Source organism: Paramisgurnus dabryanus, chromosome 5, assembly GCF_030506205.2.
Source record: "Paramisgurnus dabryanus chromosome 5, PD_genome_1.1, whole genome shotgun sequence".
Lineage (NCBI taxonomy): Eukaryota > Metazoa > Chordata > Actinopteri > Cypriniformes > Cobitidae > Paramisgurnus > Paramisgurnus dabryanus.
In genome coordinates, this window is record NC_133341.1 from 34,161,975 (window position 1) to 34,187,952 (window position 25,978).

General features: G+C 38.7%; 1 protein-coding gene across 2 annotated transcripts; it reads left to right on the plus strand.

The window, feature by feature from the left end:
• Nucleotides 1-25,358, plus strand: ift74 (intraflagellar transport 74). Of its 2 annotated transcripts, XM_065251243.1 has the most exons (20): nt 1-155; nt 417-537; nt 1,896-2,028; nt 9,474-9,522; nt 9,597-9,695; nt 10,824-10,884; nt 11,021-11,080; nt 11,994-12,055; nt 12,704-12,842; nt 13,764-13,826; nt 14,505-14,648; nt 14,749-14,789; nt 15,537-15,616; nt 16,063-16,116; nt 16,211-16,308; nt 16,389-16,515; nt 21,681-21,844; nt 22,337-22,462; nt 23,830-23,890; nt 24,000-25,358. In XM_065251243.1, the coding sequence occupies exons 2-20, from the start codon at nt 418-420 to the stop codon at nt 24,113-24,115; spliced, it is 1,797 nt and encodes a 598-aa protein (XP_065107315.1). In that variant the 5' UTR covers nt 1-155; nt 417; the 3' UTR covers nt 24,116-25,358. The 2 variants fall into 2 exon arrangements, with proteins under 2 accessions (XP_065107315.1, XP_065107316.1); XM_065251244.2 differs by lacking the exons at nt 21,681-21,844; nt 22,337-22,462; nt 23,830-23,890; nt 24,000-25,358 and adding an exon at nt 20,596-20,788.
• The last annotated feature ends 620 nt before the right edge of the window (nt 25,359-25,978 follow it).

The following is a 25,978-nucleotide window of genomic DNA, read 5'->3' on the forward strand; positions in this document are numbered from 1 at the left end:
AGGGCAGCAGATCTCACAGCGCAGCGGATGTCGTAAAAACCTTTTACCGTTGCTAAGCAACACAGAGCACAAGCGTTTGCTTTGCCTGGTGAAGGAGCTAACGTTAACCGCACTGTTGTGATATTATCATCGACACATTCTATGCACAGATAGAGGTAAGTTATCATTTATTTTCTAACGCCTTTATGTAACCTAACCTGATTGTTGGTTTCACAGACGTGTGTTAGAAAACAAAACGAAAAAACAAAGAAAACAACAAGTTGTGTTGCTAAATCGCAGCTAACTTAGTCAGTCAGTGATGATTTATCTCAGTGTTGTTGTGCTTGTTTAGGGTTAGATATATCAGGTTTTATTACTTTGTTTCTGGAACATTATTCCTATCTTTAATTAATATATGTCTGCTCCGTTCATGCCAGGATGGCAAGTCAGAGACCGTCCTCCGGAAGACCCATGAGCCTCGGGACATCGGGACCAGGATCTGGAAGACCACCAACAGCCAGCCGACCTCCACAAACAGCCATCAGACTCAGCACTGGGGTAAGAAATCTAATTATAGGACAAATAACAAACTTTTCATTTTCTGATGATTGCCGCTAAAATGATCCGTCAGACAATAACTGCTCTTAAACTTCATTCTGTTAGTCTCTGTGGATAAAATGGTGATTGCAATAAAAGTTTTCTGTTTGATTAAAATAATGATATATTTTAATTATTTAATTATATTTAATTATATAGCGCTTCTCACAATTGTTCATTGTTCCAAAGCATGCTCACATGAAATAGAAACGACAGAAAAGCAAAGAACAACAAAAGCATTGCAGTTTTTAAATATAGTGGAGTAGTGCATGAAGTTACAGAGTTATTAAAATGTTTGCATCTGAATCTCCCTTGACGAAGTGACTGACAGACCAATGTTGCCTTGACAACGCTACACATGTGCATAGAATGCAGGATTCAGTTGTTGCATATAAATATTTTTTTAGTCAAATGTTATTTAAATATTATTTCTTGTAAAATGTAGTTTACTTTTGTCTCATTTCGCTTTGCTTGTTGTTTAAAGTAGATACAGCCTTAATAAACACAGCAGTTACTATTATACACTTTCCTGCAATCTAAACTACTACCTTTGAACCTCAGATCAGTCTCTGAATAATTCTACTTAGATTTGTATGTTAAGTCAAATTCCCTTGCCATATTGTTCTCAAAATTCATTGTGTGAACTCATTACCCAAGATCGTGATCACAAATGATACTTGGCTTCTTAAAGGGACAGTAAGTAGGATTTACCCCCATCTAGTGCTGAAATTGTATTTTGCATTCAAACGAATATTGCTCTCTAGCGCCTCGCTTTTCCAAATGCGTGTTGCAACTACAATAGCCGTTATGTACTCACTGATCTCCTTGTCCGTTGCAGCTGGTTCATGTGTTCTGAACGGAAACGCGTTGCAGTAGGCTTTGCTTTTTGTCCCTCTCTGCTATTATAGTTTTTCAATATGACGAAACGACATGGAAGCCTTCTAGGACTTAACTGTTCAATGTAAATAAAGAGAAGAAATTTTAACCTTACAAAGAAAAGTCAGAACATTGGTAGAGGTAATTTGACACCAATGAGGACATATTTATGAATAAAGACATTGATTTTGACGAATAAAATACTTAAAAAACTACATACTGTCCCTTTAAAGTGATCATGGCATTTATACGTCACTAATGGACTTCTGGAAGGGGCCTTCGTGAAGGGATTTAGATTCACGTTTACTTTTTTTTAGGAATGCCCCTACAAATTCGGAAACACTTTGGAATACAGTGTTTGACAAATGCTTGAATATAAAATCATGCACAATTATAAGAGTATATCTTATTGGTAAAGATACAAATAAATGTGTTCGTTATAGATGGTACCGGGCACCGGGAGACCAGGAAGCAGAAGTGGACCCCTGGCTGCTGGTGTTTTATCAGCCCAGATTAAAGTGGCTGATCGTCCTGTGACTCAGCAGGGTCTCAGTGGCATGAAGACGGCAATGAGAGGTGCACATCATGTCTCCTCTGTTCTCCTTCAGAAATACATATCAACTTCTGATTGTGTAGCTTGTTTAGTGTGTTGTAATTCGACAGCGGCTAAGCTTGCCGTTAGCTTAGTTGGCGACTGACGTATTCCTGTGGGCGGAGTTTAGTAAAAAAAACTGACGTCATTAAAGCAGGAAGTAGAGAGCTGTAGTCCAAACCGGCCGTTTGCTGTAGGCTTTGAAAGAGGAATTCTGTTAAAGAAAATATATCACCTAGCAGTGAACATTGAGCTTTAACATTTTACAGGAATTATTTATGCTATTATAGCAACATTGCACACTAACCAGGGTTTAAAAAAATGGGATCAGAAAGAACATGACCTTTAAACCCATACCAAATATTTGGATGCTTATGTGTCCATTAACTGATATGCTGAACTGATTTTATACTTCTTTTTGTCACAATTCCTCCAACACTACTGAACTGAACAAACCCTTATAATAATAATAATAATCACTGCCTCTTTACATACAGTGTAATAAATTGAGGCGTCTAAAAGAGTGAAGAATAATATTAATTTAATGAATAATAACAGTGGAATAATACATTGTCAGGAAAGTAACAAACAAAACATTTTATATGTCATTGAATTTCTTAACTGGTATTTTATGTCAGAATAATTCATATTTTGTTGTTATAGTTTATGAAATAGCTGTGTTGACATCGCTGTTTATCTATGCTTGTACTCACGCATTAACTGTATCAAACTGCGACAGCTCACGGATGTAATTAATAATGAATTAATATCCACATTTATTTAGATGTTTTTAATAATAATAATATGTTTAATTTCTGTAGCGCCTTTCCCATGCTCAAGGACGCTTTACAAAGACAGTTATAGTACAGCAAACATTTTACACGAAAAAGAACAAAGAAATAGATAGTAGTCATTTGCTACAGTCCAAAACATAAACGAGTGCAGTTGCACACGCCAAGAGTTCAGATATTTAAATACACACAGAAAGCTTTAGATTTAGAAGACATACATTATGACTGATAGTACTGAGCAAAGAGATATAGGTTTTTTAGATTAGATTTGAAATAATGTTTATCTAGTAAATGTTAATATTTTACTTTACTTACTTATGCCTGCTACCCCTCCTGGGGCATAGGCCGCCGACAAGAGCTCTCCAGGCATCCCTGTCTTGGGCTTTTCTCTCCAGCTGACTCCAGGTATATCCAAATTCTTTGGTATCAGCTACCAAATCTCGGCGCCATGTATTTCTCGGCCTTCCTCTTTTTCTCTTTCCTGGGGGGTTCCAGTTGAGTGCTTGCCTGGTGATACTGGAAGCTGGCTTGCGGAACGTATGGCCAATCCATCTCCAGCGTCGTTTTAGGATCTCATCTTCTGCAGGAAGCTGATTGGTTTTTTGCCAAAGGTCATGGTTGCTGATGGTATTTGGCCAGCGGATCAGGAGGATTTTTCGCATACAGGAATTGATAAAGGTCTGAACTTTCTTCGTCGTCGCCACTGTTTTCCTCCATGTCTCTGCACCATAGAGAAGGACGGTCTTGACATTGGTATTGAACAGCCTGACCTTTGTCCTTAGGCCCAGTTCCTTCGAGCTCCAGATGTTCCTCAGCTGTAGGAAGGCTGCTCTTGCTTTACGTATTCGTGCCTTGACGTCGGCGTCTGTTCCACCCTGCTTATCGATGACACTGCCGAGGTAGGTGAAGGCCTCTACTTCTTCTAGCGCTTCTCCGTCCAACAGGACTGGGTCGTTTTTGATGTTATTTACCTTGAGGATCTTTGTCTTATGTTTATTGATGTTCAGACCTACTTGAGCGGAGGTGGCAGCTATGCTATTTATCTTGTCTTGCATCTGCTGTCGGGTGTGGGATAGCAAGGCTAAATCATCCGCAAAATCCAGTTCGTCGAGTTGTGTAAATGGTGTCCACTGGATTCCTGTTTTTGTATGTTCCGTTGTAGTCTTCATTATCCAATCAATGGCTAGTAAGAAGAGAAAGGGCGAGAGCAGGCATCCCTGACGAACCCCGGTTCTCACTTCGAAGTTCTCCGTAAGCTTCCCTCCATGGACCACTCTGCTCGTCATACCGCCATACGAGTTTTGGATAATGTTGACGATCTTGGCTGGCACACCATAATGCCGGAGAAGGTTCCAAAGGGCACTCCTATCCAGGCTATCAAAAGCCTTCTCATAGTCTACGAAGGTAATGTGGAGAAGAGAGTTCCACTCCAGTGACTGTTCGACAATGATACGGAGGGTGGCGATCTGATCCGTACAGGATCTGTCTTTTCTAAAGCCTGCCTGCTGGTCACGGAGTTGGGTGTCCACCTGGTCCTTAATTCTATTCAGGATGATCCTGTTGAACACTTTTCCTGGAACAGACAGTAGCGTAATCCCTCGGTAGCTGTCACACTTGCTGAGGTCGCCTTTCTTAGGTAGCTTTATAATGTATCCCTCCTTCCATTCTGTGGGCACCTGATTTTCCTCCCAGATTTTCTTGAACAAAGGGAACAGTATCTCTACCGTTGTTTCCAGATCTGCCTTCAATGCTTCTGTTGGTATACTGTCAGGACCTGCTGCCTTGCCGTTTCTCTGCTGGCCTACTGCCTTGCGGATCTCTTCTCTGGTGGGCACACTGCAGTCTATTGGCAAGTCCTCTGCTGCTGGATTGATGTTTGGCGGGTTTGTTGGCATTTGCCTGTTTAACAGTTCTTCAAAGTGTTCCCTCCATCTATCCATTTGTTGTTCCTCTCCCTTCAATATCTTCCCCTCCTTGTCTTTCACTGGCCTACCTGGCTTGCAGAACTTCCCTGACAGCGTCTTTGTGATGGAGTACAGATCTTTCATATTTCTATTTCTTGCTGCTTCTTCTGCTTCGGATGCCAGACCATCAACATAGTTCCGCTTATCGGTTCTAATACACTTCTTTACCTCTTTATTGGCAGCTGTGAAAACTTCTTGTGCCTTGACCTTCTCTGCTCTTGTTCTGCTGTTGTTAAGGGCTGCTTTCTTCTTTTTCCTTTCCTGAATCTTCCTTAATGTCTCTGTTGACAACCACTCCTTGTGCTGGCATTTCGAGTGTCCAAGGACCTCCCTACATGTTGTTGTTATGGTCTCTTTCACTCTTTTCCATCTGTTATCCACTGTATCCTCCTCCTCCTCTACTTCTTGCAGTATTTGGAACTTGTTGCTCAAAGCCACCCTAAATTCCTCCAGCTTATGTGTGTCCCTCAAAAAGCAGGTGTTGTACTTGTGCCTCTGTGCTGTAGTTGCCATCCACTCCTTCTTCAACTGCAGCTTCAGTCTTGCCACTACTAGATGGTGATCTGATGCAACGTCTGCTCCTCGCTTCGCTCTAACATCCTGTAGGGATCTTCTGAATTTCCTGATGATGCAGATGTGGTCTATCTGGTTCTCGGTGAAGCCGTCCGGTGACACCCAGGTTGCCTTGTGTATCCTCCTATGTGCGAAGACGCTACCGCCGATCACCAGGTTATTTAGAGCACACAGATCTGCAAACCTCTCGCCATTTTCATTCATGTTGCCAAGTCCATGCCTTCCCATAACTTCCTCATACCCGATGTTATCCTTCCCCACCTTGGCATTAAAATCCCCCATCAGGATGGTGACATCTTTCTTTGAGTAACTCTCCAATATGGACTGCAATCTGTTATAAAACTGCTCCTTATCTCCCTCCTCACTGTCATTTGTGGGTGCATAGCACTGCACAACATTCATGGTGATCTTCTTCTTCTTTGTTCGAAAAGATGCTGTTATGATCCTTGGGCCGTGGGCTTCCCATCCAGTGAGTGCTCGTTGTGCTGTTCTTGACAACATCAGCGCTACTCCTTGTGTGTGGGGGGCGTTTTCCTCCTCATGTCCCGAGTACAGCAGCATCTCGCCAGTGATCAGCCTCTTCTGTCCGGACTGCGTCCATCGAGTTTCGCTGATTCCAAGCAGGGTGAGGTTGTAACCCCGCATCTCTGCTGTCACTTGCGCTATCTTCCCCGCTTCGTACAAGGTCCTCACGTTCCATGTACCGATGTTGATTGCCCTGGCTGAGAGAAGGCAGTTCGGCCCTGCAGCTTCCAATTTACCTTGGTTTTCACTGCACAGCGTCATACATCTTAGTGAAGACCCATCTCTCCCCAAGGCGGAATTACCTGTTGCTCTTTTTTGCGTTTCTGTAGCAAGAGTTTTTTTTCCAGGATGGGGTTGCTAGCCCCACGCCTAACCCTCCTCCTTTCTCAGACCGGGCTTGGGACCGTCCATGGCGGAGTTAAAAATAAAAATGTTAATATAACTTAGGGTAATCTTGTGAAAAGAGCTGTGGTGGCTGTGCTTCAGCCTTCAACCCAATAAGTGAACAGCAATCTGAACATGGTTTTATGAGGCTACTAATAAGCATAAATAACACAAGAACAAATTTAATTCAGCATTTTTAATTCCACCAATCATTCATTCATGGTCATTTCATTCATGTAAAGCTACGTTGTTTAGGGATAGATCAGTCTGTAAAATAAGTTGATTAAGCAACGTAAAGTATACTCAAAGTCCTTTTAATGAGGTCACGTCACTCCACGTCATATTTGCTGTGCATGCTGCTGCTGCTGCTGCTGTTGTTGCTGTTGTTGTTGTTGTAAGCTCCTCTCTGCAGATGCATAAGAATGGCGTCCAGCTTGCAATTCTTAAAATGGCCACAATATGGCGGCGTTTATTGGTCATATATCTGATATAGGGCTGTGTATCTCCAACAATTCCCCGATACGATACGTATCCCGATACAAGGGTCCCGATACGATGCGCATCACGATACAAGACTATTTTGAATTACATTTTTGTTCAGAATTTAGTAACTTTATTATTATTATTTTATTATTATTTGTTTATTGTACATTGAATAAGCAGTGTTGTAACAGTTGTGTTTTTGCCATTCATTTATTAGCTATTAGAAATATTTAAAATCCCACAGTTAGTACTTAACTTATGTTTTTTTAAAAGCAGTTTTACAATGATGGCGCCTTACTCTAGGCATTATATTTGTCTCTCATTATTCTGCATCTATGAATATATCTATAAACATGCAGTCAGACCTAATATTATTTAATAGAAATCAGATTATTAATGTGACAGTTATAGTTTGAAGTAGAGGTCTTCTCGGGTCCAAAGAAATGTACCCGACCCGAAATGACCCGAATCACTTCATACCCGAACCCGACGTGCATATAAAAAAAAAAAATTAAAGAAATACCCGACCCGAGACAAACCCGAGAAAATTAGACCCGAGTCCGACCCGAACTAGTGAAAATTTTTTTTTAACCCGACTGGAACCGAATGTAAACGGCACTGACGTGTGTGCATTCTGCAGACCCACGCGCAGCAGTCAGACAGAAAGAAACTCCGGTGGCCTTGCAACCAATTTGGCGAGCTGCTCCATTCGTTTTACTTTGTTATCTGAGGACGACACCAATGTAACCGCTAAAATGTACATTTATAATTGACTGACATGTTTGTCTCAACGAAAATGAACTTTCCGACAACCACACAATGTCGCAAGCGCTCTTGGCAAACAGATGAGAGGTTTGAAAAGGACATTGACGCACACAGGCGAGAGAGTTCGGGTCTTCTCGGGTCCTTTCAGAAAAGACACATTCATTTTTAAATTACCCGAGACCCGATGCCGCTATTATTGTACCCGACCCGTGTCCGAAGTACATGTGAAACTTTTAGACCCGAACCCGATCGGGTCTCGGGTCGGACCTCGGGTTTTCGGATCTAAGTGGACCCGTGAAGACCTCTAGTTTGAAGTAGCTCTGTATCTCTTCTCTAGACATACAATTTTCACATGCAAATCTTTGTCGTGTTTCTTCTCAAATGCGTTAGTACTGTTTTATAAGAGAGTGGCTAATAAAGCCCTTTGCAGTAGTAAAGGCTAAGATATCTGTGCTTTCATACTGAACTCATTGACTTTAATGCGCGCGCGAGAGAGAGAGTGCGCGAGTACGTGGCTCACTATGCAGACACGTGCGCCAGCGAGACAGACATGCAAAGTGAAAGTATACCCCGCCACCTTTAACTCTACGTACTCCGCGGGACACATGCGTCCTTTCCATATGGATCACGGATCAACAGCAATTTGTCACGTTACTTTCAAAACTACATCCGAATCTATACGGAAGGTGCTGTATCGATGCGCGCCTCGTCAGGCGTCCATGACGATGTATCGTCGTATCGATATATTGAACACAGCACTAAAACGATATCCGGTAATTGGAAAATGCTTAAATAGCAGGGAAAATACCAAGAAACAGATATATCGGTCGATGTTGTTAAAAATCTTTTGACACTGTCCCTATGTCTCTGGTCTCCCATGCACTTATTTCATTGCTAAAAAAACAATGTTATTTTGTGTATTTGGTATAATACAATGTGTTTGTGTGGTTTTTGGTTCAAAAAACACATCATTTTCCATATATCGTACATGTTTGTAGCTCAAATGCTCAAACGCATTGATTTTGTAAAAAGCTCATCGATTTGAAAAGCTCTGTGTCCCTGATTGGCCAGCTAATCTGTACATTGTGATTGGCCTGAATACCTCTGACGGCAGCCGGAAATGTGACGCTCTTTAACATGTTTGAAAGATTTGCTTACAATTCAATAGGGATGGTACCAAAAATCTACTAGTCGGTACGAATACAACAAAAATACGTGGTACTCTGCACTAACGTCGGGACCACAGTGTGTAAAATAAGAACAATTATTCTTAAACGTTACTTGTTTTATTAAAACATTTCAAGATTGTGTCTTTTAAGAGCTTCTGTATAGGTTGGCTGTGTTAATGTTTGTTGACTTTTCTCCTGACTCTCATAGTGACATTTGGTTACATTTTGCTGACAGGATGTCTAAATAGCGATACATGGTAGCCCATTTGTAGATAATGTTGCAAATGCAGTGTAATTAACAAATAATTGGCTTACGCAAACATTATCTAGCATAACATTAGCTTGTTTCACAGCAGTTTTGTGGTTGGGTTACCGAGATGTTTGTTTATTACTTGTTAAAACTTTAGAAATGTACCAAAGCTATATGTATTTTCTAGCTGTAGAATTATATTCATTCATGTGATTGCTTCCCCTCGATATTTCAGACGCCCCCTCATCAGCGCTCGACTGGTCCCAGGCCTTAGTTAATGTCAATACAGTTATTCTTGTTAAGTTATGGTGCATTCATTAATGTTAACAGTTACAACACTTGGTTTTATAAATGTATTAGTAAATGCCAAAATTAACATGAATTAAGATGTGTAGAAGTATTGATCATTGAGAGTTCATGTGTGCTAATGCATTAACTAATTGCACAACCTTATTGTAAAGTGTTACCCATAAATGTATGTGATGTAAGGTTTGCACACTGACTGTTATTTTTTCACTTATAAAGGACCTCAGAGGCAGATCCTGGATAAATCATATTACCTTGGGTTACTACGGTAAAGACTTAATATATCACGTTTGTTAACTAAGTGTCTCCCCAGATAATAAACATTTTCTTTGTTTGTCACAGGAGTAAAGTAAATGAATTGTCAACAGAGTCCAGCAAATTACAGAAGGACATTGACACCTTTAACCAGGAGAATTCAGTGTATCTTTCTTATGAGAAAAGGTAAATAATTTGATATTTCCTCATGTTTGATAACCTCAATATTCAAGATGCAAAGATGTTGCTGGCCTGCTGTTTTTTATAGATTAATGATATCCTACACCTTAGATTTGGAATGATTTAGTGTTTAAATAAATAGTTTAGCAATAAAGATGTTTTAGTAGTAAATGGGTGATCCCAGGAGAAAGTTTTTTAAGGGGTCCTATTATGCCCTGCTATAAAATTGTGATGATGTTTTGGGGGTCTATTTAAACAGGTTTTCATGATTGAATGCTGAATAAAAATGTCCCAGGAGCTAATAAAGGTTTGACCTGTTGGTCACTGATGCGGCAGTGCAAGACAATCACGCTAATAAGTCTTAACTGATTCATTACACATTTCTTTACTGGCTTTGTATGCAGTAAAGTGATGTTAAAGTATTCATTGGTTTCAGCACTGGGCAGCTCTTTTGTCCAGCACTGCCTTTATTAAATAAAATGTAACGTTTAATGATATGTAAAATATGATCCTCTATTCGGACAGGATTCGTTTTCCAAACGACGTTTGAGTTTCAACATGTCCCCCATGACGTCAACAATTTATTATCTTCATTAATTAACATAACCATTCCAGAGTTGAACAAAATAAGGTTTACATTATACTGATATTACAGTGGCCAGTCTTAACAGCGTATGATATTCGGCTCGTCTTGATTTAATTATTTTATCGGCCGAATGGAAAAAAAACATCCATATCTGAATAAATGGGACTCGGGCCCTACAATATATGCATGTTAGTAAGACCTCACAGCAGATCATGTTGACCAAAACACGAAAAGAACCGCATTGTCAAAAGATATTGCTTGCAAACGCAGACATGCGTATCCGGATGGGATTACATTTTTCAGAGGACCTCTGACTTTGGCGAAAAACAGGAGGTAAATTGCTCTGGAATTTTTACGGAGGTCATTTGAGAAAGACACAGACATGGCCGATTTGGAAGGGATTGAAAACACAGAGGACCTCTGAGAAGCACAATTTTCTCAGAAGTCTCCCTGTAAAACGAATCCTGTCCGAATAGGGCTTATTTTTGTTTATTTATCATATCAGAATGTAACAATGTATTTAATGTTTTTAAACTTTATTTAAACAGAGCAGAAGGTCTTGCCGGAGAAATAAAAGACTTTCAGGGACAGCTGGCTGATTACAACATGGTACATAATCACAAATATTTTAGCAAGATATCTTTAAAATGAATGAATGATGTCCTTTAGAAGTTTCCTATAGAAATACAAGGGTCATTATGGTTGTCATCATAATTAAAGTCATCATTGTTTGTCACATTACCAGCTGGTCGACAAGCTGAACACAAACACTGAGATGGATGAAGTGGTTAATGACATCATTATGGTGAGAGCCTATCTAAACTCATTGGCCTGGTTTCACAGACAAGACTTAGCTAAAGCCAGGACTAGGCCTCCGTTAAAGTAAGATGTTTCAAGATCTGTCAGTGCCAGTTATTTTTTGTTGGGACAGCTCAAACATGTGTCTTAGTTTAGTGCTAACTTTAAGCCTTGTCCAGACCTATTGAGGGGCATGTGCTGAAACTGAAAAAGGGCACCTCACCTTTCGAATAAATATCTTCTCAAAAGTTTTATATATATATATATATATATATATATACTTTTCTAAGTTAGATAATATATTTATATATTAAAAGAATGCAAGTATGCATATTAACATCGTAAACATTAACCATACTGTGTGACCATATCGCTATAATATGATTAAATGTTAAGGAATTAAGTGTTTCAGAAGATAGCTATCATAAATCAAAGAAGAGATTTCTTAGAAATATATTTAGACGTTACCTAGGTGACGACGAGGATCACTCAGAATAATAAAATATGAGCCGTTATAGACATGCTACTGTTTCTTTTGTAAAGAGACATATGGTACTCAAACAACCAGATATTTATTTACCGTTGCAAGACGTTCAGCGGTCCGCTAAGAAACTTCAGTTCGCTGCACCTAGGGGGCAGAGTTAAGAGGTTTGACTGACAGATTAAGGTGGATCAAAAAAGACTTTGTTACAAGTTGTTTTTAATACCTTTAATTGGCTAGATATATTTGTAAAATAGACAGACAGATGAAGCATTGATTTATTGAAAAAAAAAAAAATCTAATAAAACACCTCAAAATAAAAAGGAGTTGAGCTCTACCTGTGCACGTGCCTGGCCTTGTCTGTGAAATCAAGGGTTAATGCATTAAAGGTGTCATATTATTATGTTCTTGCTCATTGTATTTTTGCTGGTCTCATTAGCTAAAAGCTCAGAATGATCGAGAGGCTGAAGGTATGGACGTCATATTCACGGAGAGAAGACAGTAAGTGAAGGTGTTTTGTCTTTTGGGTACTTCAGTCTTTGTAGCTCCTGTGAAATACACAAGTGGTCATCATGATGTTTTAAAGCCTATATTCAGAATGGACAAAATTTCTTTAGCTTTGCATTTTTAAACAAAATTGGGGACTTTCATTACAGATCTAGGGTTATTGATGCCCATCTGGTCAAGCTGTTTTCAAGGTTTGAACTGTGAGCTCAGTTGTGTGTTAGGAATAGAAGACACAATGATGTTAGTTCACTGAAAACCTGTAAATTAAGTTAAAATCTAGGGATAAAGTTTGGTGCTAACTGTTAAAAACTATATAGGACACTGCTGTGTACATTTTTTGAGAAACATTTTTGTATAACAGAATTTGAAGTAATTGAGAAATTATATCTCAAATATTTGGCATTGTTGTGGTGGTGGCCCTCCTGATAGGTGTTAATCACAGCAATGGCCCCTAGCCTAACAAACACATACAAGTGATAAACATACATCTGACATTTAATATATATATATATTTAAAACTGGTGATAATACAATAAGAAAATCAGAGTAAGAAATCAGAAAACTTTGAACTTCACAAACGTTCAAGCAGCACCTCCTGTTCACAACTCGGTGTATACGCTGATAGCTCTCTCTGTTCATAAGGAAAGAAGATATGATCCGAGCTGTGGAAAACAACATAGTCCAAGAGAAACAAGCAGCAGAAGACATTATTCAAAAGATGTCTACTGATAAACAGACCAAGTATGCTGAAATGAAAGCCACAAATGAAGAGCTACTGCAGGTTTGTTATCTCACTCCACCCCAAAAATACACAAAAGTGTTCTGACTATATCAGCGGATTATAAGTCATGATGATTATATTTGACCCTTAATCAAAATCATAGGAATAGTTCTGCAAAAAGTCAAACCCATAACAAAAGGAACATTTTGCAAAATCTTTACATAAAAATGGCTCATCAAGCTGTCTTGCTTAATCCTCTGTATTCTCTTTTCTCTGTGACTTTGTGAAAGGAACAACAGACTTTTATCTTTGATGCATCTCAAATCAATTTTCACAGCTGTGGCCCAGGGTTACTGTGCTTTCACACCGCCACCGGCGAGAGCGTCAATAAAAGCTCTGGCTGGCCTACTAACGATGCTATAGAAAAGGTGTAGTGGAAGCTCTGACGCTCAAATGTATTCTCTGGAATCCTCTCAAGCGGAGGTTTCGCCTTCCAATTGGTTGCAGCCGAACTGCGTCATAGCTTATTACCATAAAGTTGAGCTGATTTCAACTATCCTCAACACTCACACCATACATGACGCGCCGCTGCCCGACGGAGCTCGCCGCCGCCTCTCATTAAAAATGAATGACTTCCGGCCACTTTGACGCTCCCGCCGGTGGCGGTATGACAGCACAGTTTGAAATCATGAGAGTTACCATACACAAAATCATGACATTTGCTGCCCCATTGCCCAGAGCTAGAAAATAAGGAGAATTATGAATGTAAATATGAGTCTGTTCCTCATTACTTGATCTCAGAAGACTTACGTGCAGTTTAGTTCAAATAATTAACACTGTGTATGTAGGAAGGAGTTCAGCAGGCTGCACTGCTGATGTGTTTCAACACTGAGACATTAAATTAAACCCTTTGGGTGATAACATGAATCTCTGCTAAATCACTGACATGGGCACCTATTGTCTCCTCTCATCTCTATCCAGGAGCTGGATGCTCGGCAAGAGGAACTGGATGCTTTGATTAGCAGGAAAGAGACGTTTGAGACGGTATGTGGAAACAAACATACCACAATGTGTCTTTACACAATTACATACGTTGACATGTACATCACTAGATTTACATCATGATCAGCTTAGCATAATTAAGTGACTTTTTGTACGCAAAAATGTTTTACTAAAGTGAAAAAGCTTGCTAAATGAGACTAGTGTTACGGTACATTTACACAAAGCGTTAACGCTTTTCATTTACTTTATTTGGGTGACATCATGCGTTGCCAAACAGAATTGTGGATCCGTCGGCATTACGTCACTGCTGTTGCTCGCCGAAAAAGTTGAACATTTCACAACTTTTCAAGTGCCAATGCGTGCATCAGCCAATCAGATCAGCTTATACAAATAACCTAGTGCAGAGCCAGCCAATTACGTTTATGCAAGACCATGCGGCCACTGTGATTGGCTGTTGGCCACACTACAGACACACCTTCCGTCAAGCTTTAACGCTTACGCCTTGTGTAAATGTACCGCCATGCAGACTGTCTTTCTGTAGATCATTGCACTTTTATTGGCAGGGGTTGTGATTTTAAATGCATGATTGTGAATGAGTAGTTCCTGACCACATATATCTGTGAAATATATTATTATGAATAACTGCTGCACTTACTGCTTTAAAGTTAAAACCAAAGATTGCTGAGATTGACACGCTCAAACATGCATGTGCGGGCGCAGGATTTGCTTCACTCACAGGTCAAACAGGAAGCAGTCTTGCTGCACGAGAAGTTGTTGGAGCTGGAGAACCGCAGAGAAGCCATGCTGGCTGAAGACAGAACCATGGGCTCCCCTCAAGAGGAGAGAGAACGCCTTTTTAAACAAGTCTCTTGTCCTTTACCCTTAACAATGCACTATTAAGATTTCATGATATCCATTATATTCAGAGTTTTATCATGATTTTGTGGTTGTGGGTCTTCTTTAGGTAAAAGAAAACAACCAGGAAATAGCCAGCATGGAACGCCAGTATGTATTTTATTTCAAGTTTCTCCAGTCTTTCCTAGCCAGCATGTTAAAAAAATAATGTTATCAGGCAGCACCAGCATTTTTTTTATGATTTTCACAAAAGTTTAATGCCTTCCAGAAAATTTTCTTCTTAAAATATATAAACATAAAAATAAATAAAAATAAAAAGGTTTCTTTAAAAATATACATTTTTTAGCAAAAAGCAGAGAAAATTACATTTTTGTAAAGGACTTTTGTTAGAGATCAGATTCAATGATGATGAACGATAGGCCAGTGACTGATGAATATCTGTCATTACGCTTTTGTGTTCTTTTACTCCTTGTCATTATATTGCAGTAACAGTGGACTTGATAATAATAAACTTTATTTTCTATAGCAAGTTTTAAAAGAAAGAGAAAATATTTAAAATAAGAGCAAAACACACAATTTAAACAAACTTATCTAAACGTATTTGCACAGTTAGAAATAATCACGTAAAAGCTGATAAAAAGAAGTAACAGAGAACAGAAGTGAGTGTTCAAACTGTACATTATATTCAGCATATAGTCAATGAATTAGAGAAAGAGAAGTGGAGGGTGGACAGATAGGAAAGTTGTGTGGACACCGATGTTTGCATGTGTGTTTCTTTGAAGTTCTTCACGTGATTTTAGTTTCATATTGGCCTGTTACTAATATTTGTTAATTAATGCTATGAAGATGTAAAGTTATCAGACTACACACTGAAGTTAAATATCTGCTGTTTTTCAGATTAACAGATGTGCGGGAAAAAATCAGTCATCTTTCTGAAGAGATGCGACAACTCAACGCTGACATGGAGGATCATCAAGGTGCTGCTTTTAGACTGAATTAAAACCACGTGAACAATATGATTCAATGTTTCAAACAAAGAGATTTAACAATAGAAATGACACGCGCCTTTGGCTGGAATCACTATAGGGATGTGTCGATCGGTAATCGGTCTGAAACTGTGTGTAGATTACATTTATTTATTTTTAACTATGTACATTTGTTTAAAGTTATATAATGTAGTTGATATAACATTGATTTGTTTTATCCACATTATTACAGATGAACTTAAGCTAGTAGAGTAAACGATTTAAACACATTTTTGATGAAAGTCACTTGGTAACAGTGTTGTCTTATTGTGAAAATCTGTGCGAATTTATTGCAGATTTTGTTAATATCACAAATTAAGGAATCACATAATCCTGGAGGTACTTAGCTACGATAAAATTACAGATGACAGTAATGAAGTTTCTTGTCATCTACACAGGGGAACGAACACAGAAGTACAGAGAGCTTCAGAAGAGAGAGGAAGAAATTGACTGTGAGTCTGTCTGGACAGTAATGTTGTATGAGTAAATACACAACCTGGGTTGTTTGTCCATGATGATGATTTTTAATCATGTGCGTTCTTACAGTGTATCTAAATACATTTGAAGAGAACACATCCCTTGAGCTTCAGCACATCAGAGACGCACAGAGCAGCATTGTGGCTTTACTTGAACACTCAAGCAGGGTAAAACTCGTGCTCTTATATGATACCTGGATGTTCAGAGATCAGTTATAAAAGTTTAACATGAGGCTGTTTCTCCTCAGAACATCAATCGTCTGCAGCAGCTGTCTGCAGTCACCGCACAAGAGCTCAAGTCCATGCAGGATGATCTAAGCTTCAAAGAGACCGAGATGCACAAGTCTCAGAGTACAGCCAAAGGCCTTTCCTCAGGTTAGTCAATTTCAATTTAAAGAACTTTATTGGCATGATTGTGTCACTTACAATATTGCCAAAGCATTATACATAAAACAAGAAACATACAGTAACACAAACAATATTGACAAACATTAAGGTGCAATTAAGCTAAGGTGCTGGGTGATGGATGAAGTACTACTGCAAAATAAAATAAAATAGAATCAGAGGATATTTACAATATAAAGTAGACTTTGAAATATAAACATTGGAAGTATACAAATGTACATTTATGGAGGCAGATGAGAGGTAAAATAAAAATACTGTACAAGATCAGGGCTGTGGATTATTTCTGATGGTGTGTAACTGATAAATGAATTTAGCAGCAACTGATGGGTGTCTGTCTTCCCCCAGTAACATCTTCATTTGATCTGAATCTGAAGAGTTATGAAACTCTGCTATGAGTGTTTTTCTCTAAGCTCTTTATATTTACCACAGTAAAGGAGAAAGTGTGTCTCTGTTTCGATCTCACCACTGTCACAATGGACACAGATTCGCTCTTCTTTTGGGAGCCATGTTTGTCTATGTCGGCCTTTCTCTATTGCCAGACTGTGATCACTGAGTCTGTATTTAGTGAGGATTCGTCTCTGCTTTACATCTCTAACTGTGGAGAGATATTCTGACAGACTGTATCTTCTGTTTAGTGCCCGATAACATTCTAGTTTACTTTGGTTTTTACTTTCATTATCCCAATGATCCAAATATAAAGTTTGACTTTCTTTAATGATTTGGTTTATTGTGGTTTGTTTGCGTTCATTAGTGCTGGTCTGGAGTTTTAGAGCCAGTTGACAGATGGGACTGGTTTTAGGTCTCTTCTCTTGGGTTTTAAGGGCTTCATATTGAAGTGTGTTCGGGGGACTTGAGTTTAAGTGTGACCAGAATTTAAGGGAGCGTTTTTGGATGTGTATTATTAGGGGATATCTGCCTAATTCAGCCCTGCATGCATTAGTAGGTGTTCTTCTCTGAACTCTTAAAATATTTCTACAGAATTCAGCATGCAGGGATTCCATTGGATGTTTGTCCCATTTGGAGTAATCTGTTAGGCATTGTGGACCCCAAACCTCACAACCATACAGAGCTATGGGCATTATTACACTATCAAATATTTTACACCAAACTGTAGCAGGAATGTCTGTTTGTTTAAATTTGCCTTTGATGGCATAGAATGCTCGTCTAGCTTTCTCTTTAAGTGCATTTACCGCGAGACCAAAACCGCCTGATGCGCTGATTTTTAACCCGAGATAGTCGTAGTGTAAGGTGTGTTCTAGTGCAGTGTTTCCTAGAGTAAATGTGTATCTGTTATCCTGTAATCTTGCTTTTTTCTGGAAAATCATAATTTTAGTTTTCTTCAGATTGACCGTCAGGGCCCAATTTTGACAGTATTTCTCCAGCAGGTCCAGGTGTTGCTGTAAACCTTGTGCAGTGTCTGACAATAGCACCAGATCATCTGCATACAGAAGAGCTTTAATCTCTGAGTTGTTTAGGATGAGACCGGGTGTGCTGGATTGTTCCAGTAACACTGCTAACTCATTAATATATAAGTTAAACAGAGTTGGACTCAAGTTACAGCCCTGTCTCACCCCACGTCCTTGACTGAAAAATTCTTTTCTTTTGTCACCGATTTTAACTCCGCACTTGTTTTCTGAGTACATGGATTTAATGATGTCATATACTTTTCCTCCTATGCCTGATTGTAGAATTTTATAGTATAAGCCGTCGTGCCATATCGAGTCGAATGCTTTTTTAAAGTCAACGAAACATGCATAAACTTTGCCTTTGTTTTTATGATGAACGTGTTGAAATGTGGTCAGTGGTGCGGTGGTTTGGTAAAAATCCAATCTGACTTTTACTGAAGACGTTGTGTTTGGTAAGGAAGGCCTGAATCCGAGCATTTAAGATACTACAGAAAGTCTTCCCTAGATTAATATTTACACAAATGCCTCTGTAGTTATTGGGGTCAAATTTGTCTCCGCTCTTATATAGCGGGTGTATTAAACCTGTACTCCAGGTTTCAGGAAAGCGTCCAGTTTGTAGGATTAAATTAAACATTTTTAAAAGTGCCTCTTGCATTGCTGCAGGACTGTGTTTCAACATTTCTGTTCTGATGTTGTCTAAACCGCATGCCTTTCTGGGTTTTAATTTCTTTAGTGCTTCTTTTAGTTCTTCTAAGCTAATCGGGTAATCTAAGGGGTTTTGGTTGTTTTTAATGATGGATTCCAATTGTTTTAGTTTAGTTTGTACATTTTTTTGATCAGGTGTAAGACTATCTGAGGAGATTTCCCTGAATAGGTTTTTAAAATAGTCTTTCCATAGTTCTCCATTTTGTATGGGTATGTCCTGGTTTTGTTTTTTGTTTAGGCTATTCCATTTTTCCCAGAATTGATTATTATGAATTGAGTCTTGGATTTCTTTGAGAGTATAATTGAGGTGTTGTTGTTTTTTTGTAGTGGATTGTATTTTTGTAATCCCTAAGTGCTTCGCAATAGTTTTGTCTTATTTCTTGTTTGTGTGGATCTCTGTGTTTTTGGTTGGAGAGTTGTCGAAGACGTTGTCTTTTACTTTTCCATTCGTTATCGAACCAGATTTCATCTCCAGATTTTACTTTAGTTTTTTTGTTTGTACGGAGTAGGTTTGCTTTTGATTGCGCATCTTTCATAAATATGATTTATTTGTTGTACTGCAGCATTTACCTCGATTTTACTAGTCATAAACTGTGTTGTTTTAAATGTATTAATTAAGTTGGAAATGTCTTTGGAGCTGACTGCACTAATTAATTCGGTTTCAGAGTTTGGGGACCATTTAAATGTTGGGTTCAATTTGGTCAGATTGCAGGGCTTTTGTTCGCTTCTATGAGTTTGTTGTGTTCTTTTTATAAACACGTTTATTTGACAGTGGTCTGATAAGGTAGACTGTGGTCTGACTGTAAATGCTCGTAATAAGGAGGGGTCTAGGTCTGTAATGGCATAGTCAACAACACTAGCGCCAAGAGATGAGCAGTATGTGAATCGACCTAAAGAGTCACCTCGGATCCTACCATTAAGCATATATAAGCCCAAACCTCGACAGAGACACACCAACTCCCTACCATTTTTGTTAACTGTACTGTCAGGGTTGTTTCGTGTTGTAGTAGTAGTCTCTCTCTCTCTCTCTCTCTCTCTCTCTCTCTCTCTCTCTCTCTCTCTCTCTCTCTCTCTCTCTCTCTCTCTCTCTCTCTCTCTCTCTCTCTCTCTCTCTAGTTGTTAAGGTTTTATCAGTTTCCCAGTGAAGTGCTTTTGCTGCCTTTATGAAACTCCTCAACATTCTTCACTGATTTCCAAACTTTATCTAATCTCCCTAGAGCCAGGGAGAAACGCGCCACACACAACTTCCTGTCAATCGCTCATTGTTCGCCTGTTTGTTGATCTTGCATTATTTTACTTTTATAGTCCACTCTTATTGTTAATGATACAACATTAATAAACATCCATTTATCTGTATAATGACTGCTGTGTTTGTGTGTGTGTGTGTGTGTGTGTACGCAATGAAAGGACCCTTGAAGAAGGAAACGGTCCAGAAAGCTTAGAAGTGCTGACAGGGCTTTTTAACTGCTACATACACACAGTCTCTCTCCAAACACTGATCTGGGCATGCAGCCTATCAGGAGGAAGCAGCCCTATTTCACTTCCTTCCTGTTCTATTTCCACCTCCTGCCACCCCCTTAAAAAAGGCTATACACCCAATCACATGGATGTGTGGGTCCCTGTGTGCATATACACAGATTAAGCAATACTCTTTCTAGTTTTTTGAGGCAACACGAGCACTTCAATACATCAGTATGTAAACATCGGACAATACCAGCATGGGTTATTGTAACAATTTTGTTACCCAGAAGGCTCATTGCACACTATTATGTGTAAACTAACTAGCAGATGTTGTAACCTCTGGAAAGGCAACATCGCGAATGTTGGTGTGCGTTAACAAAACCACTGAAACTTGTCAATGTTGTGTTTTTGCTCACTGCTGTTGGTTTGCACCTTGTTTAGGGATGATGTTAATCAAAACTCAAATCTGTGTTTGTAGTGACACCTGTAGGATAAACTGATGCTCAACACAGTCCAGTCAAAGAAAGCTGCAAACATATTCCATTGTTTGGATCCTGCATCTTGATGCTCTTGTGTTTTTTTTTTTGGTCAATTTAATTCACATTTAAGGTAGAATAGGCAGGACGTGTCCAAAAAACTTTTTTCCAAATTTGTTTAAACTATCTTTATATACCAATACATAAGTAAAATGTAAGTACTTAAAAGTCGAGTGTCTGTAGACCTCTCGCGGTCGGCGGTCGCGTTCATGTGTTTTGGGGGCGTGGCTTCAGAAGAAACCCAAAAGGGAGGGGGTGGAGTTAATAGAAAAATGAGCTGTGTTTAAAACAGACACTCGATTTTTATACTCCCTTTTCAGAGTTCTTACATTTTACTTATGTATTGGTATATAAAGACAGTTTTGGAAAAAAGTTTTTTTTAGACTTAAACCGGCCTACTCTGCCTTTAATTTAATAGTTTATTGTTACAAAGCAGCTTTACATGAAATAGAAACAATTCAAGTTTAAGAAAATCAAGAAATAACAAAAACATGGCAATTTTGGAACATAGATTAACCTAATAAAGTAAACTACAGGTCGTCCCTAAACTCAGATTCAACCCTACCCAAAAACACCAGCAAGCACATCGAGAGACACATTTCCCTGCCCCAACAGATACCTCCAAGAGAAATCCACCCAAAGCCTTAAGGCAACCGGGCAACCCACCTCCTCTTGCTAAACCAACAAATCCTCTCTCACTCTGTGAAGGAAATCTTATTTATTTCCTAATAAAATAATGTAGGGACGGAGTAATACTTATTTAAAGTAGTGAAATCTCTAAGAATGTAATTGGGCCATAATAATGAAAGCAGTATTAATGTCATGTGCAAAAAAGGCCCAAAGTTAAGCTAATGTCAGCAGTCTCCTAGTAAGCAAGCCAACAGGGCGACAGCAGTTAGGTGAGAAAAAAACCCTTTAGCCTAGCTGCAAGTGCATGATGGGAGCGGTCAGTTGTCATCATGTGTGTTGTGTAACACATTGTAAGTGTGTTATTGATGGGTTTTTTTTGGTCTATTTGTCCTCATAGAGAGTGAACGTCTACAGCAGGACCTTCTGAAGGTGGAGCAGTTAGAAGGAAAAGTCACGACGGAGCTCCAGTCTCTAACAGATCAACTCAAACTAATGTCACATGAGTTGAACACGTACAGAGATTTAGATGCTCTTAAAGCTGCCGGGGAGGACAGGAAGAAGGTAACAAATCCACCGTTTATTAATTCATATATAAATAAAGTAACAATGTACAGTCAGTTTCACAGTGACTGCTACTCTTATGGGCAGGGGTGTAATGTATGATATGAAAAATGATATGCCAGAGGAGAGCAAGCAGCTTTGTTGTTTCTTGCACAAATGGTTCAAAAGTTATAATCATTGAAAATTGTGATGCTATAGAGTTGGTCCTAGTTGGTCCTTGGCAAAATTATTATTCAGGACCATTCCAAGCACCACATTTTATCATTTTCCTACTAACGGTTCACAGGGCTACCATATATAGTAAAGAATATACAAAATGATATGATCAAATAAAGGATATAATTGAATAGGGTTAGGGTTAATGATAAATAAAGTAATGTAATAACAAACGTAGAAGATCTTACTTCTTGTGTATTTCATTTTCAGCTCTGCTTCAAAACCTTTGACTGTAGGTGTTTGCGTAATCTTTTGTGCTTCTGTTTTTGCTTTTAGAGGCTGCAGGATGATCGAGTTGTGCTTATTCAGATGAAGGAGACCTTTAAGAAAAAGATAAACAGCATGAATGAAGAGTTTGAATGCTTTAGGAGTCAATTACAAGAGCATGAGACTCATGTAGAGGTGAGAAATACAGAAACAGCGCACACATGTACGTTCAGATCAGCCAGATCTCAATCTATTACTTTGGGTCCCGGGTCTGTTTAACATTATGGGTAATACACACAAAACACACACTCACATTTAAATCAAATATTTCAAAAACAGCAACTAAATCTCAGATGAACTGTCGCATAGATATATAACGCTCAAGATGCATTAAAAAGTTTATATTTGGTTGCTCCACCCAGGCAGCTAACGCACATTTGCTTTTGTAATGTTTCTCTGGCTACCAGTCAGGAGCTTCTGCAGTGAGACGCAATGATTTTACCTTTGACAATTTATTTAGAGGGCGGGACTTATTCTGCCATACTGTGCGTTTGGCACTGACTTCTCCAATGTTTATAATAAAATAAAAAATTGACCGTCTTGCTGTTATATCTAAAGTTTTCGCACAGACTCTGCTTAAAGAGCACAGAGATGATAGCAAAGAAGTAAAGCTAATGTCAGCAGCCGTGGCACTGAATTTTTGCTACTTGTTTTATTGACTTATTAATAGCATTTAGCTTAAGAATATTTGCCAGTCGGGTCCAGTCGGGTCTGTGTCTTCCCGGACGGGTTCAGGTCCAGTTTTTAAATAAATGATGGGTCCACGTCGGTTCTGGGTCCAGCTTTCAAAATAACAGACGGGTCCGGGTCGGTTCAGTGAAGCACATTTACGGGTCTATTCGCGATCGGGTAAGAATTTTTGGACCCGTGTAGACCTCTAGTCTGAATAGTCTGACATTATGTGACACTCCTTACCATGTTTGAAAGATTCGCTCACAATGCAATGCTAAGAGGAGTTAACTTACAGGCTTGTGAGTCTGAAGCATGAGGAATTATAATAATATCGGTCTTCATCACCAATCCCAGGAAGTGAACTGTTGCCTACAGTCTGTGTGTGTGTTGTAGTCCAAGAGAAACGATGTTGGAAATGATAATTCACGTCATCGTTTACTTTTTGGTTTGTACCTTTAGCAAAGGAAATGTAAAATCATGAATCGGACAATAGTTGCTCTTTAAAATACAGACCATGTCAACGACAGAAATTTTATTGCTATGAGTTTGCATAACATTTTCTTTCCTAGTCCTATTTTAACACCATACAAACTTGGGAGAGTTTCCTTTAAGAAATGAATGTAATAGCAGGTTGCAAACAGGGAATACTTCTATAGAGATTAATTCACAATCATTTAGTGATGCATTGTGGGATTGTTCACCTGAAACATGCTGCCAAAATGATACAAACTGCTGCAATGGCTTTGTCAAACGTTACATCAACATGGATGTTCCCAGTGTGTCAGATGTGTTACAAAATAATGTCTTACATGTGTGTGTTTATTATGTAGCTGATCAACATGGAGAGAAAGTGGCAACATTATGAGCAGAACAACTATGTTATGAAAGATTGTATCCTTTGTTCATCATTACTGCCTGAATGCTTGAATGTCAATTTGACCTAAACAGAAAATGGGTATGCATTTGTGACTCTCTAAGGATCCCTAACTCTGATCTCCAGTCATTGCGTCAAAGGCCATTGAGAGCGATTATCGCCCGGTGGTGAAGAACATCAACAAACAGCTTGCCGAATATAATAAGATACTGACAGATACCCTGCAGGGGACTAGAAACTGACTCTTTCTGTCTACATGCACTGCACTCATTCTGACTTCCTTTTCAAGAGGAGCGGCTACGTCGTTGCGTGAATCCATTCTAGAGTATAAGACGTGTTCATGAGCACAATCCGTGATGAAAGCCGTGGTTAAGAGGAAGGTTTTGATGTGCTTACCTATGCTTATTTGTCTGTCTTATACCCTTACTATTAAACCAGCTGATTACATCTAAACAATACCTGTGTGTAATTTTAGTGAATATTTTTGTTTTCCTCAGTAAAAGATTTTTATTTACCTGTTGGTGTTGGGGATGGGCACAAGTAACACTTGCGGTTCAGAGTTTAATCCAGTGGTGTGTTCGGCTCAATGCAGCGCTGCGCGGCCGATCAGCTCACTGTATGATGTCACAAAAAGCAGGGTGGCCGGGCGAGCTGCCATTTGACCCAACGCTTTTCAGACTACTGGGGTGGGGTGATGCCATTCCAGATTTCTAGTTCAGTTAGGAGGTGGGTTAACCGCTGTTTGACACTCAGTGGTGTAATCGTTCATTTGTTGTATCAGTATAGCTAACTGACAGTTACTTAAAGGTGCATTGTGTAACTTTTTTGCTGATCTCTTGACAGAAATGCAATTTAATTTACATAACTATATTATTAGAGGTGTATAAAGACCTTACATCAGGGGCGTCGCTAGACCCCTTTTACTGGGGCACGTGCCCCAGTGTAAATCTTTTGTGCCCCCGAGTAAATCTCAAGTTTACATTTTGGCAACTTGTGTATTAATTTACAAAGATAAATTCCAATTCACATTTGAAAAAGTGACGCAGCTGTCGCACTGACGCATATGTACGCACGAGTTGGCTTATGAGGAGACTATAGTAAGTTTCTGAATAATAATAATAATAATAATCTTATTTTGACACGATCATCACTAATGAGAGATGATGATGAGTTTAAGGGAGGTGAGACAAATTACATCTTTACCCAGTCAGGTCTCAAACTTAAGAAGAAACATCTCAGGAAAACCTCTGTCAAGTCTATAGAATTGCATTGTTGCTGAGAAAATCAACATATGTATGTGTTATACTGTTTCAGATATAAAATGTATATTTAGTTCACTAGCTCTAAGACATTACATAAACAGTTAGCAGTCACTAAGATAGATTCTTTTAGTAGCAGTCATACAATTAAAAATATTTTTGTAAAAAATAAAGTTATTAATCATTGTTATGTAAAATGCAAATGTGCATTAAAATATTTTCTCTGCTGTCATTATTTCCAAACATTTTATGCCTCCAAACATGTTAATAATGTTAAGCATATGAAGATACTTACACTACTTATAATACTTAAAGGAGCATTTCCCCCGTAGAAACATTCATCTTTATTGAAAGTGTGTTATATTTGTAGGTGAAATGTAACATACATTTAGAATTTGGTGCCTAAAAAGGGGTGTTTGTAGTCTCACCCCCTCAACAAAGATATTGGACTTCCTTCTTTCAATGATGCAAAATGATGATTTTTACATAATTGAAAGAAGGAAGTGCAACACTGAAATCTGTATTTCTCCTGTCTCAGCGGAAACTGAGGAAATTATGCACGACCATTCAAAAACATGACTGGGGTTCTAACTATACAAGGCTTAATGCAAATGGGTGAAGTGTCCCTTTAAATATTTTTAAAAACATGTTTATCTTTCCCAGTACTTGTTGAAGTGTTGGAATAGTGGGTTAAGCAAATGATATTGTATAGAAGTGTTGCTTTTTTCACAGTTACACACAGTTTTATTTATTTTTGAATTAAATGTATTAGAAAATATTAAAATTAACATTACATTAATAAATGCTTCATAGTATATTTCATTGTTAATCATTTTAATATATGGA

Bases quoted from the DNA above. Each gene is read 5' to 3' on its own strand.
- ift74 (XM_065251243.1), top strand. From the start codon at position 418: ATGGCAAGTCAGAGACCGTCCTCCGGAAGACCCATGAGCCTCGGGACA. The intron at 10,885-11,020 runs GTACATAATCAC...TCACATTACCAG, and splicing joins AGCTGGCTGATTACAACATG to CTGGTCGACAAGCTGAACAC. The intron at 14,790-15,536 runs GTATGTATTTTA...GCTGTTTTTCAG, and splicing joins ATAGCCAGCATGGAACGCCA to ATTAACAGATGTGCGGGAAA.